The following is a 14,661-nucleotide window of genomic DNA, read 5'->3' on the forward strand; positions in this document are numbered from 1 at the left end:
AAGAGGACAGGTTGACAGCTGCAGAGACACAGAGGACAGATTTACAGTAGTAGAGACAGAGAGGACAGGTTTACAGCTGCAGAGAAAGAGGACAGGTTGACAGCTGCAGAGACAGAGAGGACAGGTTTACAGCTGCAGAGAAAGAGGACAGGTTGACAGCTGCAGAGACACAGAGGACAGATTTACAGCTGCAGAGAAAGAGGACAGATTGACAGCTGCAGAGACACAAGAGGACAGATTTACAGCTGCAGAGAAAGAGGACAGGTTGACAGCTGCAGAGACACAGAGGACAGATTTACAGTCGCAGAGACACAGAGGACAGATTTACAGCTGCAGAGAAAGAAGACAGGTTGACAGCTGCAGAGACACAGAGGACAGATTTGCAGCTGCAGAGAAAGAGGACAGGTTGACAGCCGCAGAGACACAGAGGACAGGTTGACAGCTGCAGAGACACAGAGGACAGATTTGCAGCTGCAGAGAAAGAGGACAGGTTGACAGCCGTAGAGACACAGAGGACAGATTTACAGCCGCAGAGACAGAGGACAGATTTACAGCCGCAGAGACAGAGGACATGGTCACAGCTACATAGGAATTGTCTTCGTGTGTTTGCATGTAGTCCATCTTTCCTGCAGCTACGTCTCAACAGACCAGACTGTTGGAAGTCGTTTCTTTACGGAGACAAACTGAAGAGGGACAACAACGAGGTTTGTCTCGTCCCAAAGACCAGAGAAAAATAAAGAGTTCTTAAAAACTGAAATCAAACAAATTTCACATAAACGTTATTGAATTACATTATTTATTTTTTTTACAGAGTTTGATCTTGAAGTTTTCTTCGTCCTAAACTCTTGGAGCTCCCCAAACTCTCCATCCTTCTACATTACCAGCTTTAGTGAGATAGGCCACAGCTCCCAGACCGAGACAGGAGCTTGTACCAGTCGAAATACTGTGGGCTGGAGAGACACACACAGTTCAAATAATGAATACAATAAACCTGATCTTCGGCCTTCAGAAAATATATAAGCCAATCACATTCAGTACTGAAAGTACTGATCCTTGGGTTTGAGACAATCAATAATTCACCACAAACAACAAAAAACAGAATTACACCTTTGATGAACCAAAAACCAACTTTTAAAAACAGAAGAGTAGATTACAACTTAAAACTGATACGCACTTTTTGCTCCAAGGAAGACCCCCGAGGCGCAGCCCCCCAAAAAAAAATTCAGGGGGCCGTGCGGGTCATCTCGCAGCTCAGCGCTGATACAAGTGGTCACCCCAAAGATGGCGCCCATGGTGGCTGGGGGAGGACAAAACAGGACGTTTTGAAATTCAGACTGAAACATTCACCTGGATTGATGTAAACATTTATGTTCAGACGCAGCAACACCCTGAACCAGAACCCTGACCCAGACTAATCAATACAGCTGAACTTTTTTAATAAAGCAGTGTTTCCAAACGTCTCAATTTAAAATCAGTATCAACATACTCGTCATTTTTCAAGGTTCCCAGCACTTAAAAATAGTTTCCTGTGCCTGAAGCAGCAAAACAGTCCCACAGTATTATGTTTCCACCACCATGTGTCACTGTGGGAGCATTTTCAGGGTTGAAGGTCTTGTCCTTCTCTTGCCAAACAAAACGGACATCCTTGTGCCCAGAGAGTTTGGTTTCATCAGACCAAAGAACCAACTAAGAAAACTCACCCCCATGTCTAAGAGTTTCCCACGTAAACTTCAGACGAACTCTGATGTCCAGCTGTGAGCTTTTTAATTTTTTTTCTTGACAATGACCAAAAAGTCTACCACGATGCAGAGTCCACACAAAACGTTGGTTACGTACTGTAACCCCAGATTCTATGAGTATAGGCGTAGCCCTTTAAGGCTGTCGCTGATGGGTTTATCCCGATATGCGTAGCATTGCACTGAAAAAATTTAGTCCATGCCCACCTGCTGTGTGGGCCCCACCCGGTCCATATAAATTACGTTAAGAGCGGGAAATCGGCTCCCAAAATAGCTTTTTCTTCAGCCATTTAGGAGCCAGTGAGGCCCGACGCTTAAAGGGCTACGCTTATACTCATAGAATCTGGGGTTACAGTACATAACCAACGTTCTATTTCGTATAGGCTTCGCCCTTTGTCCTCGCCTCACTGGGTCCATTCGAACACAGTATGAAGCAGAAGCTTGCCCAAAAAACGTCTTGTCACTCAGCTCCCCGTGTGCGTAATTACGCATTGCGTAATTATGTGTGCCATGCACAGATGCATGTTGTGTAACTATGCATTCTGAATGCATGAACGCCCCGGAAACATCAACGGGGAGGGAAAAACGCTGAAAAGAGCCATGAACCAACCGGTTTACGGCTGAACCGTATGAACAGATTAATAATAACAAGAGAGCTGATTATTAATCAGAAGAACTGATTGGTAACAATAGTCGTGAACTGATTAATGACAATAGAACCAAATAACAGTCACAACTTGTGACTGATAACATCTCACACTGTGAAGCATGCAGACAGATGTGAGTTAAACGGGGTTCCATGAAACAACAATATTCATTCTGTTAAAACACTAAGGACAGAATGTGTCATGGAACGAGCCGTCACATCACGTAGATAAAAGCGAATGAATGAGCAGGGTGTTGACCACGCGGCCGCAGTGCAAAGAGTCCTGCATTGTCATACCATTATGCAAGGCAGTCGAAGATGCGATACCCCTGGTCGAGTGTGCTCTGAGGTTGACAGGAGGCTCTAGATCTGATGCTCTGTAGCTTCAGAAAAGGCCTCACACAGCCAGTGTGACAAACGCTGGGTGGATAACGGGCGACCTGCAGATGCATCTCTATAATGCACAAACAAATGTTGAGTTTGACGCATTGCAGCTGTGCGTGTTATGTAAAACGTCAACGCCCGCACCGGACAGAGAAGATGGAAAAACGCCTCTTCTTCTGATTTGTGGGGGGGAAGGAAAAAACCCCTCCAACGATATCGCTCTTGATTAAAAAGAGCTCGTGATGTTTTAGGCATAAAAGCTGGATTTGGTCTTAAATCAGCTGAGCTGCCGTCAGCTTGAATTCTAAGACATGACAGAGCAACAGAGAGGGCAGATAAATCACTTACCCTCTTAGCGGATGTTAAAGCCAACAGCAGGGTTGTTTTAAGAGACAAGAATTTAATTGGGACCTGATCCAGAGGCTCAAATGGAGCTTTGATCAGGGCTCGCAGGACCAGCGTTAAAACCCACTGTGGAACGAGTGAGTGAAACAGACCTGCGTCTCTGTACACCTTTTAGAAAACGCTTCATCAGCGGATGATTAAAAGCTGTTCTGTCTCCGAGCCCTTCGTGGCAGGAAGAGATGGCTGCAGCGTACGTTTTAATCGTGCTGGACGCCAAATTTCTGTCCATCAGCTGTTGTAGAAAGGACAGCATGCCACCTAGTGGACATGAGATGACCTCTACACCTTTCTCAGTACACCAGCGCTGAAAAACTGTCCACTTTGATGTGTACAGCGCTGTGGTAGATGCAGCACGTGAATCCTGGATTGTGCGCACTACATCCTGTGGGAGACCCATCCTCTCTAAGCGGATCCGCTCAGCGGCCAGACCCACAGGTGCTGGCCTATTTCTGGGTAACTCCTGATCGCTCCTCCTGCCTGGAGGAGAGCATCCTCCCTCCATGGCAGTTTCCACGGGCGCCCCGACAGCAGGCGTTGCAGGACTGGGAACCATGGTGCGTTCACACGCTCGGGGGCCACCAGGAGAGCTGTCAATCCCTCCTCCTGAACTCGGTTCAGGAACCGTAAAATCAGAGGAGGTGGAGGAAACGCATACAGAAGCGTTTTGGGTCATGGGCTGTGAGCAAACGCATCCACCCCCAGTGGTGGTTCGTCTCGCGGGCTCAGAGAAAACCATAGTTGACACTGAGCGTTTTCTTGTGTCGCAAACAGGTCCACAGCTGCTTTGCCAAATTTCTGCCACGTCTGAATCATCAGGTCTGGATGGAGAGTCCAGTCCGCGTGACGTGGGCCGCCCCCGGACATCACATCTGCCCCTTTGTTCAGAACACCGGGTATGTAAACTGCTCTGATGGAGAGCAGAGTTTGGTGAGACCAACACAGTAGATTTCGCGCAATGTGTAACATCTGGGCTGAACGCACACCCCCCTGCCAGTTTATGAAAGCAGCAGTCACCATGTTGTCTGTGTGAATCAAAACGTGTTGATTCTGCAGCACAGGAGCAAAGTGTTGAATCACGTTCAGCACCGTGTGGCACTCCAAAACATTTATGTGGGCAGATGTGTGATGGAGCCACAGCAACCCTACTGCTTGAGATAGGCATGTCCCCCCCCCAGCCTGACAGCGACGCGTCCATGAAGACTGGCACGTGTGACGTGGGTCTGCTGACGGGGACTCCTTCTGACAGAACCAGGGTGTTTCCCCAGTGGCGGAGGTCTGCCCTCACGGAGGGAGGAACAGTGATCATCAGTCTCTTTTGTTTTTCTGGATCCACACGCAGACGCGCAAACCACCTGTGGATGCGTCTCATGTGTAATAAACCCAGCGGGACCACTGTGTGAGCTGATGACATCATTCCTAAAAGCTTCATGATGGAAAACAGCTGTTACCACTCTGCCAGGTCTTACGAGACGGAGCTGGTCTTTTAAAGTGTAGATTCTCGTTTGTGATAAACAAGCCCTCATGGTGGTTGAGTTAGCTCCACTCCCAGATAAACAATTGTCTGGGCCAGGAAAATCGAGCTTTTCTTCCAATTTATGGCGAAGCCCAGATTTAACAGGTGTGATGTCAACACCTGAGCTTGCATTACTGCTTCCTGTCTGGAGCGTGACAGCAGGTCGTCCAGGTAAAACAAAACTCTCATCCCTGCTCTGTGTAACGGATGCAGGGCCGTCTCCACACACTTTTGAGAACGTACGAGGCGCGAGAGGATAACCGAACGGCAGCCTGTTGTACTGATACTTCATCCCCTGAAAGGAGAAACGCAGGAATTTTCTGTGTTTTGGGATGATCAGTATGTGAAAATAAGCATCTTTCAGGTCAACGGAAAACAAACAAGTCGTTTCTCTGGATGTTGTCCAACAGCTGTCTGGTTGTCAACATGTGAAACGGTCTGTCCATGATCACCTTGTTGAAAGCTGACAGATCCAAAATCGGTCTCATCCCTCCGGTCCGTTTGGGAACCAGGAAGTAACGTGAGTAAAACCCTATGATTTTCTCTCCGTTGGGAACTCTGGAGATTACTTCTTTTATCAGAAGCTCTTGGACTTCTGCATTTAGGGATGAGATTTGGTCTGGTGATGACAGGACCGTCTCTAAAATTCCTCCGAACGGAGGGGGTCGGGTTGCAAATTGAAACGTGTAACCTTTGCATAACACCCTGGCCATCCATCTGTCTGGCGAGCATGTTTTTAGCCACTCCGCGTAACGTTCATGGAGTGGACGTGCGTTTAAGTGATGCGTCATGTTTTGTACGGATGTCATCCAGTCCACCACCACGACAGCCGTCATGTGTCGCGGGAATGTTTTCCGCGTGACCCAAGGCGAGGCTTCCTTGAAAGGGTTCTGAACGCACCCGTGTGCTGCGTTCGGACCGCGGACCAACCTTCATGTCTAGGTGGGCCGGTGTGTGCTGAGGCGAAGCGTGGCAGATGATGACGCCGTGGGGCTGCGCGTTTGACGCCACTGCGGTGAAAACGCGTGTTGCTCCTGCCGCATGCGGTGTCCTGCGCTGGGTTCGCTTTGAGATCTCGCATCTATGCCGCTATGAGCGGGCGAGCGCTGCGAAGGTGTGAGTGTGACTTCATCTACGCCATGCCGTTTGAGTGAAGACTGCGAGCCCCGCGGGAGCACACGTTTTCTCTGGTGGGATGCGCGCCGCTCTCGCTGGAAGCGAAACTCATCACTGGGTTTGCTCAGCTGTCTCACGCTTATGCTGCCGTGAGCGGCCGAGCGCTGAGACGCGGTGGATGAAGGCTGCCTGCGCCGCGTGTTTGCTTCGATGCGGCGTGTGTCGCTCTCACTGAGAGCGTGGTCCTCCACTGACCCGACCTGCGGTCCCACATTTATGCCGATGTGGGCCGGTGAACGCCGGGGAGCTGTGTGTGCACCATCATCAACGCAACGGCGTTTGGGTGAAGGCTGTTTGCGTCGCGTGAGTTCGCGTTTGACACCGCTTGGGTAAGGATCGTGCAGCTCGGGTTGACAACGAGTTATTTCGCTTACCATTGTGAGGTGTGAGCGTCTCGTCATGTCTTGGAGCAACGGTGAGTTTAAAAAACCCTTATTAAAGACACCGTCTCGTTATGTGTGGAGGGTGTGTGCGCAGCCGCTGTGAGTCCATCCGAGCTTACAGACTGGCTAGAAACAGACACTTGATCATTGAATGATGTTTTATTCAACATTTGTGTCATATTTACACACACCCTCTGCAGACCATCATTCTGAATCTTTTCCCCCCATGAGCTCTGGGATTCGTTGGCCCAGGGCGCCGTCTGCTGGGGGTCTCTGGGAAAAACGTTGGACACTCTGTTGCCGGGATGAAGAGGGCCGGACGGGCTGAAGCTCAGCGCGACGGCCGTGGAACTGTCTTGCCACCGGCTCATTTCGTGTGGAGGGTGTGAGAGAGAGCCACTGTCAGATCATCTAAGCTGACAAACTGGGTAAAAATGGACACTTTCATCATTAAATGATGTTTTACTCCAAACTCGTGTCACCTACAAACATTCTCTGCCACAACCGCTCTGCCATTTGTTGTCCTAGACCGCCATCTGTTGGTGGTCTCAGGGAAACGCTGAAAAACTTCGTCCTCCGGCTGCGATGCGAGCCGGCAGACAGCAAAGAGGCGCACCGGTTGGGGGTGACGTCAGCTGCTCTGCAGACAAGAGCGTTGTCTCCTCCCACCTCTGAACATGTACGCCAACAGCATAACGTGTTGTTCGCTGCGGCCGTCTGGAACGCATGCTGGTGAGCTCAGTTGGAGAGCGGTGTCACCGTCTCGGTTACGCTAACCGGAGGCACGGGACGCTGGTCCACCTGGAACATCTTGCTCCAATGACGCCTCCGTCAGGCTTGGCTCCAAGGGGCACGGGGGGACTTTCCGCTCGGTGAACCCCTGCTCTGGAGATGGGTGCGGACTGTGGAGACCGGCCCCCCCAATCTACCAGGAAAAACCAGCTGTGGCCTCGCCCGTAGGACGTCCTGTTGGGAAAACGAGGCCAGGTAGATCAAGACGATGAGCCGGAATGGAACCTAGTAAAAACAACCTTCTTGTCGGATCATCCGAACTGGCGGGGAAAGGCGTGGGACGTAAAAAAGGTCCCTTCATGTCAGCCGCCTCCTGGGTTAGGCCGAGCAACCCCAGATGGCGCCGTCGGCCGGGAGCGGTGTGATCGCCGATGCGAAACGAGGTGGGATGGGGTGAGCATTCACTCAGCCCCCCTCCACCGACACTACGCTCTCCAGGAGGGAATGAGCAGCGGGGGCTGCAGCTGAGCGCCGCCTGCCCCGAAGGAACCATCCGATTCGCTCCGAGGGTCGGCGATAAGAGGAAAATTACAAGATTATGTTGTCCAGCGTGTAGCGACCTGTCACTGAGAAATATTCCTTGGCGCTTACCTTGAAACAAGACTGCTCGTCAGCTTCTCCTCGGGGAGGAGAACTCACCGGACGACCGGAGGTCGACGTGCCGGGCCAAGCATTCTTAACAAAGGTTGGTCATCTACACAACTTTCCTTCTTCGTTCTTCTGACAGTACTATCAGCTTGCTGAAGAAAAAATGGGAGCCGATTTCCCGCTCTTAACGTAATTTATACGGACCGGGTGGGGCCCACATAGCAGGTGGGCGTGGACTAATTTTTTTTCAGTGCAATGCTACGCATAGCGGGATAAACCCATCAGCAACAGCCTTAAAGGGCGAAGCTTATACGAAATAGAAAAGTCTTAACTGAAGCATCAAGTCCAGAAGACGGTTCAGCAACAATCATCTTTGCAGAGATCCAGGGATTCTTGTTTGCATCTGACGTTTTCCCACAAAATGTAGGAAAACTTGTGTTTGAGTGCTGATTGCTCAGTTGTGGTTTTTAGAAAGCATAAAATTACATGGGAGCTAATAATTTTGACCATATTTAACATAAAGACATCTTGAATATTTATTTTACATTACAAAGACTACAAAAATGGGGTCAAATGCATGATTTACTAAACATTTTATAAATATTGCAAATACAGGCCAGTGTTTTATGGAAATGTTCAATAGTTCCTAGGGGACTACGGTAATAACTTTGACCCTAACTGCAGCTGCAGCACGGCTGGGGAAGGTGCCTGACATGTCTGTCTGAGCTGCATGACAAAATATTTAGCCATCAAACATCTGAAGGGATTCTTTCAGCACAGTTCTACATCTTGACAGTGCGACAGTTTTATTCTGTTCTCAACTGGTTTTTATCTTGTTCCACCACTGCAGGTTAGTGTTCAGAGGTGTTGAACATGAATGCGTTTACCCATCATTACTGCACTACTGGCGACCCGCTGCAGCATAATCACACCAGACTTAGGCTGGATCTCCTTATACAATGAACCAGCGACACCTGAAACAGAACCAGAAAAGAAAGAGGTCAGAACAGCTGAACTAAACAAAGTTCAGACTCAGCATCCACAAAGTGAACTGGTTGCATTAGTATAAAAAAACATTTAGTTTAATAAAAATAGAAACTCTTTTCCTGGCAGAAATCAGACTGACTGGAGGTTCAACTTTTGCTGCATGGATAAAATTTACATCCGTCTCTAAACGTAGAGCACAACTCATGAATGTTCAGCTCCAATTAAATGTTTCACAGCACAAAATGTAAGAGAACTGTTCGTATTTGAAGGCTGGAACATGCAGACTGGTGGGACGTGTTGCACTTCGTGTTCTGACTGCCGGATATCCTCATCGAGCTCGAGTCATTGAAACCTCTATTAGTTAAGTCAAATTTATTTATAAAGCAGCTCTTGTTACCAAAGTGCTTAACAGTTAAAAAAAAAAGTAGTAATAAAAAAAAAAAAAACATTAATTTAAAGCATCAAAAGAAAAACATCAAATACAAAACAATACACTGTCAGGTGTTATAAGGTCACAATGCACTTTCAATTTTCCAGTATTATTTTATTGAAAAATATACCCTTGAACAATATTTAACTGGCCATGAGGTAGTGCTCTGAAATATAAACGAAGTTTAAACAATTCTTGTTAAAACTAAAAAAAACAACGTAAAAATAAAAAAAATTGGTAAAATCAGTTTCTCATGCAAGTATTGGCCGATTTCCAAAATTAAGGAAATCGGGAGCCCCTAGTTTTCAAAATATATTTAAACACAGGAAGTGAAGTGAACTAATGTTGGGGGGCAGATTGTTCCAGTTTAGGTCCCACAACTGAAAAAGCCCGATCTCTGAGCTTCAACCTGATTTTTGGTACAACCAAAAGCAGCTGGTCAGATGATCTCAGCACCCAAGAAGGAACATAGGTCAGAGAGATCTGAGGGTGCAAGGCCATTTATGCACTTAAAGGTCAACAGGAGAATTTAAAAATCTATTCTACACCCACAGGGAGCCAGTGAAGGGAGGACAAAACTGGTGAAATATGAAACCTACAAGTTCCTGTTAGCCATTTTGGATGAGCTGGAGACGTGAAAGAGAGACCTGACTGACCCCAATATAAAGCGGCGTGTTACAGTAATCTAGTCGGGTTGTAATGAAGACATGGACTATATATTCAAGGTCAGATCTGTTGGTCAACAATGACTTAAGCTTAGCCATCTGCCTTAACTGGAAGAAGATTTATGCAGAACAGTTAATCTGGTTATTAAACTTAAAATCAGAGTCTAAAACCATCCCAAGATTTGTAACAGACTGCTTAAGATATGGCTCAAAAGAGTCAAGGTTACAGGAACAGAGACAGCAGTAGAGAAAGAGCTAAACACATTAACTTCAGTTTTCTGATCGTTAGAAAAAGAACTGAAGTCATCCATGCCTTAATGTCATCAAGACATTTAACAGAGGGTGAATGTTGCAAGAACTTGAAGCTTCAACCATGCCCAGATCAGCACCACCTGCTCTGTGAGCCCACTGAACCGAATCGACAATCATCTCCACAGAATTGTGATTTTTTTTTTAAATAAGTCCTTGTTAGCTTCAGTGTGCTAGTTAGCATAAGCGCTCCAGTTCAGTTCAGTTTATTTATATAGCGCAAAGTCACAACAAAGTCATCTCAAGGCACTGAACTGAAACATTCACATATATAGGAGCCAGCAGACTGTAATGCTAACTCCACTCAGCGCTTCATTGACACTTAACCTCGATTAAAAAGCTCAAAAAACAGATTAAAAACAAAATTAAAAAAACTTTTCTACAAGCAGCTATTTACCTACAACCAAGCCAATTTTAGTTGTGATCCATGTTTTCTGAACACAGTCGATACCCTGTGGATCTTCCAAATATCCCATCTTTCGGCTAAAAAGGTCAACGCAAACCTTCGGTGGATTTTCTTCTTCGGTGGATTTTCTTCTTTTGTGGTTCCTTGACAGTCGCCATCCCGTCAACAGTTGATGTGCTGCCACCTTCTGGACAAAATTATACCTACAGCTTCCTGTTCACTTAAAAATGCACTTTTGAACTGCCTTTTCTCGCTCTAAATTCACATTTAAATTCTAAATATAATAATTCTAATAAATAATTCTAATAATTCTAAATTCATAGTAAGTTACTCTGTCAAATGTGTGTCATTTCTCTGTTCCACCTTTTGTGATTTCAGGTCTCTTCATTGTCTTGAAATATATAACGTTAAGTTTTAGTATTTTTCATGAATCTGGAAGAGTCTGAAATTCTAAAATGAAAGCTGTGTATTCTACTTCCTGTACATCATTTGGTCACTTTCTGGTTGTTGACATTCTGTACAGACAGAAGAGCACATGGATTTTGATTTTTTTTTTAATCTTCAGTATACCGTTTACACCAGCTCACCTAAAAACTTGGTGCTTTGTTACAAATGTTCATCATGAAGGATGAAAACATCTGGCTAGAGATCAAAGCTGACAGGTTGCTCTCTTGTCTCAGATTCATGTTTCGATGTCAAACACAAATGTTTCCGGTCTACAGTGATAGGAATCATTTTAGACTGGATGACGGTAAATATAACGAATGGTCAAGAACACACAACTTGGTGTTTATTTCAAACCTTGGTAGAACTACTGTAGAAGTTGTTGTTGTTTCTGTCTGAAACAGTAAAGGAGATGTTAATTTTCACTTTACTCTGATTATTCACGTCCAGCTGTTGTAAATTATTATAGATGATGAAATTATAGGTTTGACATGAAGAGTCCAGTTCAGTGATATCAGAAGTACACTTAAAGCCAGATGTTTACCTACTCTGCCACACTATTTGGGCATGCTCTGATGATGATGTCATGGTTTTGGAAGCTTTTTGTTGGTTAGCTGACAACAAACACTTTGCTTCTTTGTGTGGCTTCATGGGAAACTCCAAAGAAACGAGCCAAGAGATCAGAACTGTTGACCTCCACACCTCTGGTTCATCATGTGATTTCCAGATACCTGAAGGTTCATCAGTTCAAATAATTATGCACAAGTATAAACATGACGGGAACGTGCTGCCATCGTACCACGCAGGAAGGAGATGGTTCTGTGTCCCCGAAAGTATGTGTATCAGACCCAGAACTAAAGCTGCAGAGCTCAAGTCTTTATCCACAGAGTGGCGAGTCCTGGACCAACATGGTCTGAAAGGACACTCAGCGAGGACGAAGACATCACTCCCAAAGCAACATAAGAGACAGAAGACAGACACACAGGGACAAAGAGCTTAATGCTTGGAGACATGTCCTGTGGTCTGATGAAACTGAACTGTTTGACCATCGTTACACTTGGAGGAAACGGGGAAGCTGAGAACACTGTCTGAGCTGTGAAGCACGGGGGTGGCAGCATCATGTTGTGGGGCTGTTTCACTGCAGGAAGGATCGGTGCACTTCATTCCTCATGGGATGAAGAAAGATTATGCTGAAATATGAAAGCAGATGGACAATGTCCCTCAGCGCACGCTCAGGTTAGTTACAAAGTGGCTGAAGGACACAAGTCAGTGTTTGGGAGCTGCCATCACAAAGCCCTGATCTCAGTCCATAGAAACTTTGTGGGCAGACCTGAAAACCAGACTCAGTTCCAGCAGTTCTGTCAGGAGCAGGACAAAATCCAGCAAATAGAACCTTTGACCCAAATCAGTGTTTAAAGACAAAGCTGCTAAACACCAAGAAAATGAATGAAAACCTGTGACTCTAAAGAAAGTCATAAAACCCTCTCAATCTGTCAAATATAATTTGTGAATCCTAACGGACCCTAAACAGAACAGGCAGGACAGATTTAATGTCAGATTATTAAAATGGTTCAGGGTCATTTTATAGTGTATGTAAACATCTGGTTTTACCTGAAAGTCAAAAAGGAAACAAGTTGGTTTTTGTAGTTTTATTAGTTTGAGGTCTCCAAAACTAGTTACATAGAGTGACACTCCGACTGGTGACGATGTGCATGTATCAAGTTGTATTAAATTATCTTGAGCGGATCAGAAATTATGGGCAGGACAAAAGAAACTTTACGAACATACCATAAATGTCTGTCTTTCAATGAGCATACAATAAAATTTTTAAAAATGAAAGGATTGTGGGACACAGGCTGCACTCACAGGAGCAGTGAGAGATTTAAGCAGATGAGACAGGAGCTACTGAGCCTACAGCAACCTGCCCGAGTTCTTCACAGGTCTGAGCTTTATGGGAAAGAAGTCAAGAGAAACACTAACGAAGAAAACTCATTAAAACTCCACGAGTCTCTAAAAGAGTCGAGACAAACTCTGAGTTTTATTGTACGTAAATACGAGTTTCAACCCAAATGAGTTTAATGTAAATACAGAAACGTGCTGTAAAACAATGACGCCCCGGGTATGTTTCCAAGATGTTCTTTTGCAGAACGGATCAGAACTTTATTTATTTACTTGTTTGTTTACATGCAGGAAATGGCATGTCGCTGAGACGTTCAGAAGTCTCACCACCAGAAAGGTTACTTCTTCCTCCACAGGTGACTGTAGGTGTCCGCCTGGAAGTCGTCTTCATAGTGCGTGTCTTCTTCTGTTTTACGCTTCACTTCTCTCTTCTTCAGTCGAGCTCGCCGCTCCTCTTCAGACAGACTGAACGGATTTACCGGCATCTGACAAGACAGAGAGAAAACAAACAAACAGCATCCTTACTCCTCTTTCTTTCTCTGCTAAAGTAGATGAGAGTCATCCTCAACTGAGCAGCATCACTCAGAGTTCGGTTCTGACCAGAAGGATGCGTCTGGGTTCTTTGTATCTGATGTTGACTGTAGAGCCATCCGGACGGACCAGCAGCACGGGGTACGTCCGTTCATACTTGTGCCGAGTGCAGCGAGCCACCGAGCTTCTGTTGGAGTTCTGCAGAGCTGCGTGGCAGTGCAGGGAAGAAACCCGGACCTCGGACCCGGAACCGCCTGTACGGGACAATGGACAAACGCTCCTGCCAACAAACACACGCAGTCCCACAAAGCAGCAAAGGAAATAAGTGATGTGAAAACGGGCTGTCAGACAAACACGTTTGTTCTTCCGGTGCGAAGAGAACTCTGTCTTACCGCGAGAGGACACTCGGTGGGAAATATAACTTCTTCAAGAAAATGTTCGCCATTCGTGATAACTAGATTCACCGAAATGCCACTTTTAGTCCTTACAGATCAGCGGATCGCAGCTGAGTTAGCCCACTTTCTTCAGCACGGGTCACCTAGCGAAAAGAACACTTCCGGTTTTTCTTCTTCGGTGGTTTTTGGGCGTTTGGCGGATTCCTCTAAACTGCTTTACCGCCCTCTACTGGACTGAAGTGTAGCAAGGATGGGAGATAAAAAACAGGAAAAAACAAACAAAAAAAACATAAATAATATTACATAACTATATTATACCAATTGGGCAGCACGGTGGCGCAACTGGTAGAGCTGCTGCCTCTCAGTGAGCAGGTCCTTGGTTCAAACCCCGGTCCAGGGGCCTTTCTGGGTGGAGTTTGCATGTTCTCTCCGAGCATGCGTGGGTTTTCTCCGGGTGCTCCGGTTTCCTCCCACAGACCAAAAACATGCATGTTAGGCTGATTGGTAACTCTAAATTGTCCCTAGGTGTGAGTGAGAGAGTGAATGGTTGTTTGTCTCGTTTGTCTCTATGTGTCCCTGTGATGGACTGGAGACCTGTCCAGGGTGTACCCCGCCCCTCGCACAGTGATTGCTGGACATGGGCACCGGCGACCCCCGTGACCCAAAATGGAACAAGCGGGTAAAGATAATGGATGGATTATACCAATTATGATACCATTACTATACCAGTACACATACCACGAGAACCGATCAACAGAGGACACTATCTCCTCTGTGGTCCACACTGCTCTCATCCACCTGGAACAGAAAGACTCTTACGTCTGTATGCTCTTTGTGGACTTCACATCTGCCTTCAACACCATGATCCTCCAAACCCTGATGGACAAACCATCCATACTAGGACTAAGCCCCTCCATTTGCAACTGGGTACTAGACTTCTTAACAAACAGACCAAGACCACAGTCTGTGAGG

The 14,661-nt window shown here is 46.3% G+C and overlaps 2 protein-coding genes across 2 annotated transcripts; both read right to left on the bottom strand.

Moving 5' to 3' along the window:
- Positions 1-779: 779 nt before the first annotated feature.
- Positions 780-10,535, bottom strand: ndufa11 (NADH:ubiquinone oxidoreductase subunit A11). Its single transcript, XM_037674720.1, has 4 exons — positions 10,412-10,535; positions 8,511-8,597; positions 1,175-1,297; positions 780-950 (listed from the first exon to the last, which is right to left on the bottom strand). The coding sequence occupies exons 1-4, from the start codon at positions 10,488-10,490 to the stop codon at positions 838-840; spliced, it is 402 nt and encodes a 133-aa protein (XP_037530648.1). The 5' UTR covers positions 10,491-10,535; the 3' UTR covers positions 780-837.
- A 1,963-nt stretch (positions 10,536-12,498) lies between these two features.
- mrpl55 (mitochondrial ribosomal protein L55) lies at positions 12,499-13,863 on the bottom strand. Its single transcript, XM_037674721.1, has 3 exons — positions 13,687-13,863; positions 13,364-13,574; positions 12,499-13,248 (listed from the first exon to the last, which is right to left on the bottom strand). Exons 1-3 carry the CDS (start codon positions 13,737-13,739, stop codon positions 13,102-13,104), a joined length of 411 nt encoding a protein of 136 aa, XP_037530649.1. The 5' UTR covers positions 13,740-13,863; the 3' UTR covers positions 12,499-13,101.
- Between the last annotated feature and the right edge of the window lie 798 nt (positions 13,864-14,661).

This window comes from Nematolebias whitei, chromosome 3 (assembly GCF_014905685.2).
Source record: "Nematolebias whitei isolate Nwh7 chromosome 3, NemWhi1, whole genome shotgun sequence".
NCBI classification, from domain to species: domain Eukaryota; kingdom Metazoa; phylum Chordata; class Actinopteri; order Cyprinodontiformes; family Rivulidae; genus Nematolebias; species Nematolebias whitei.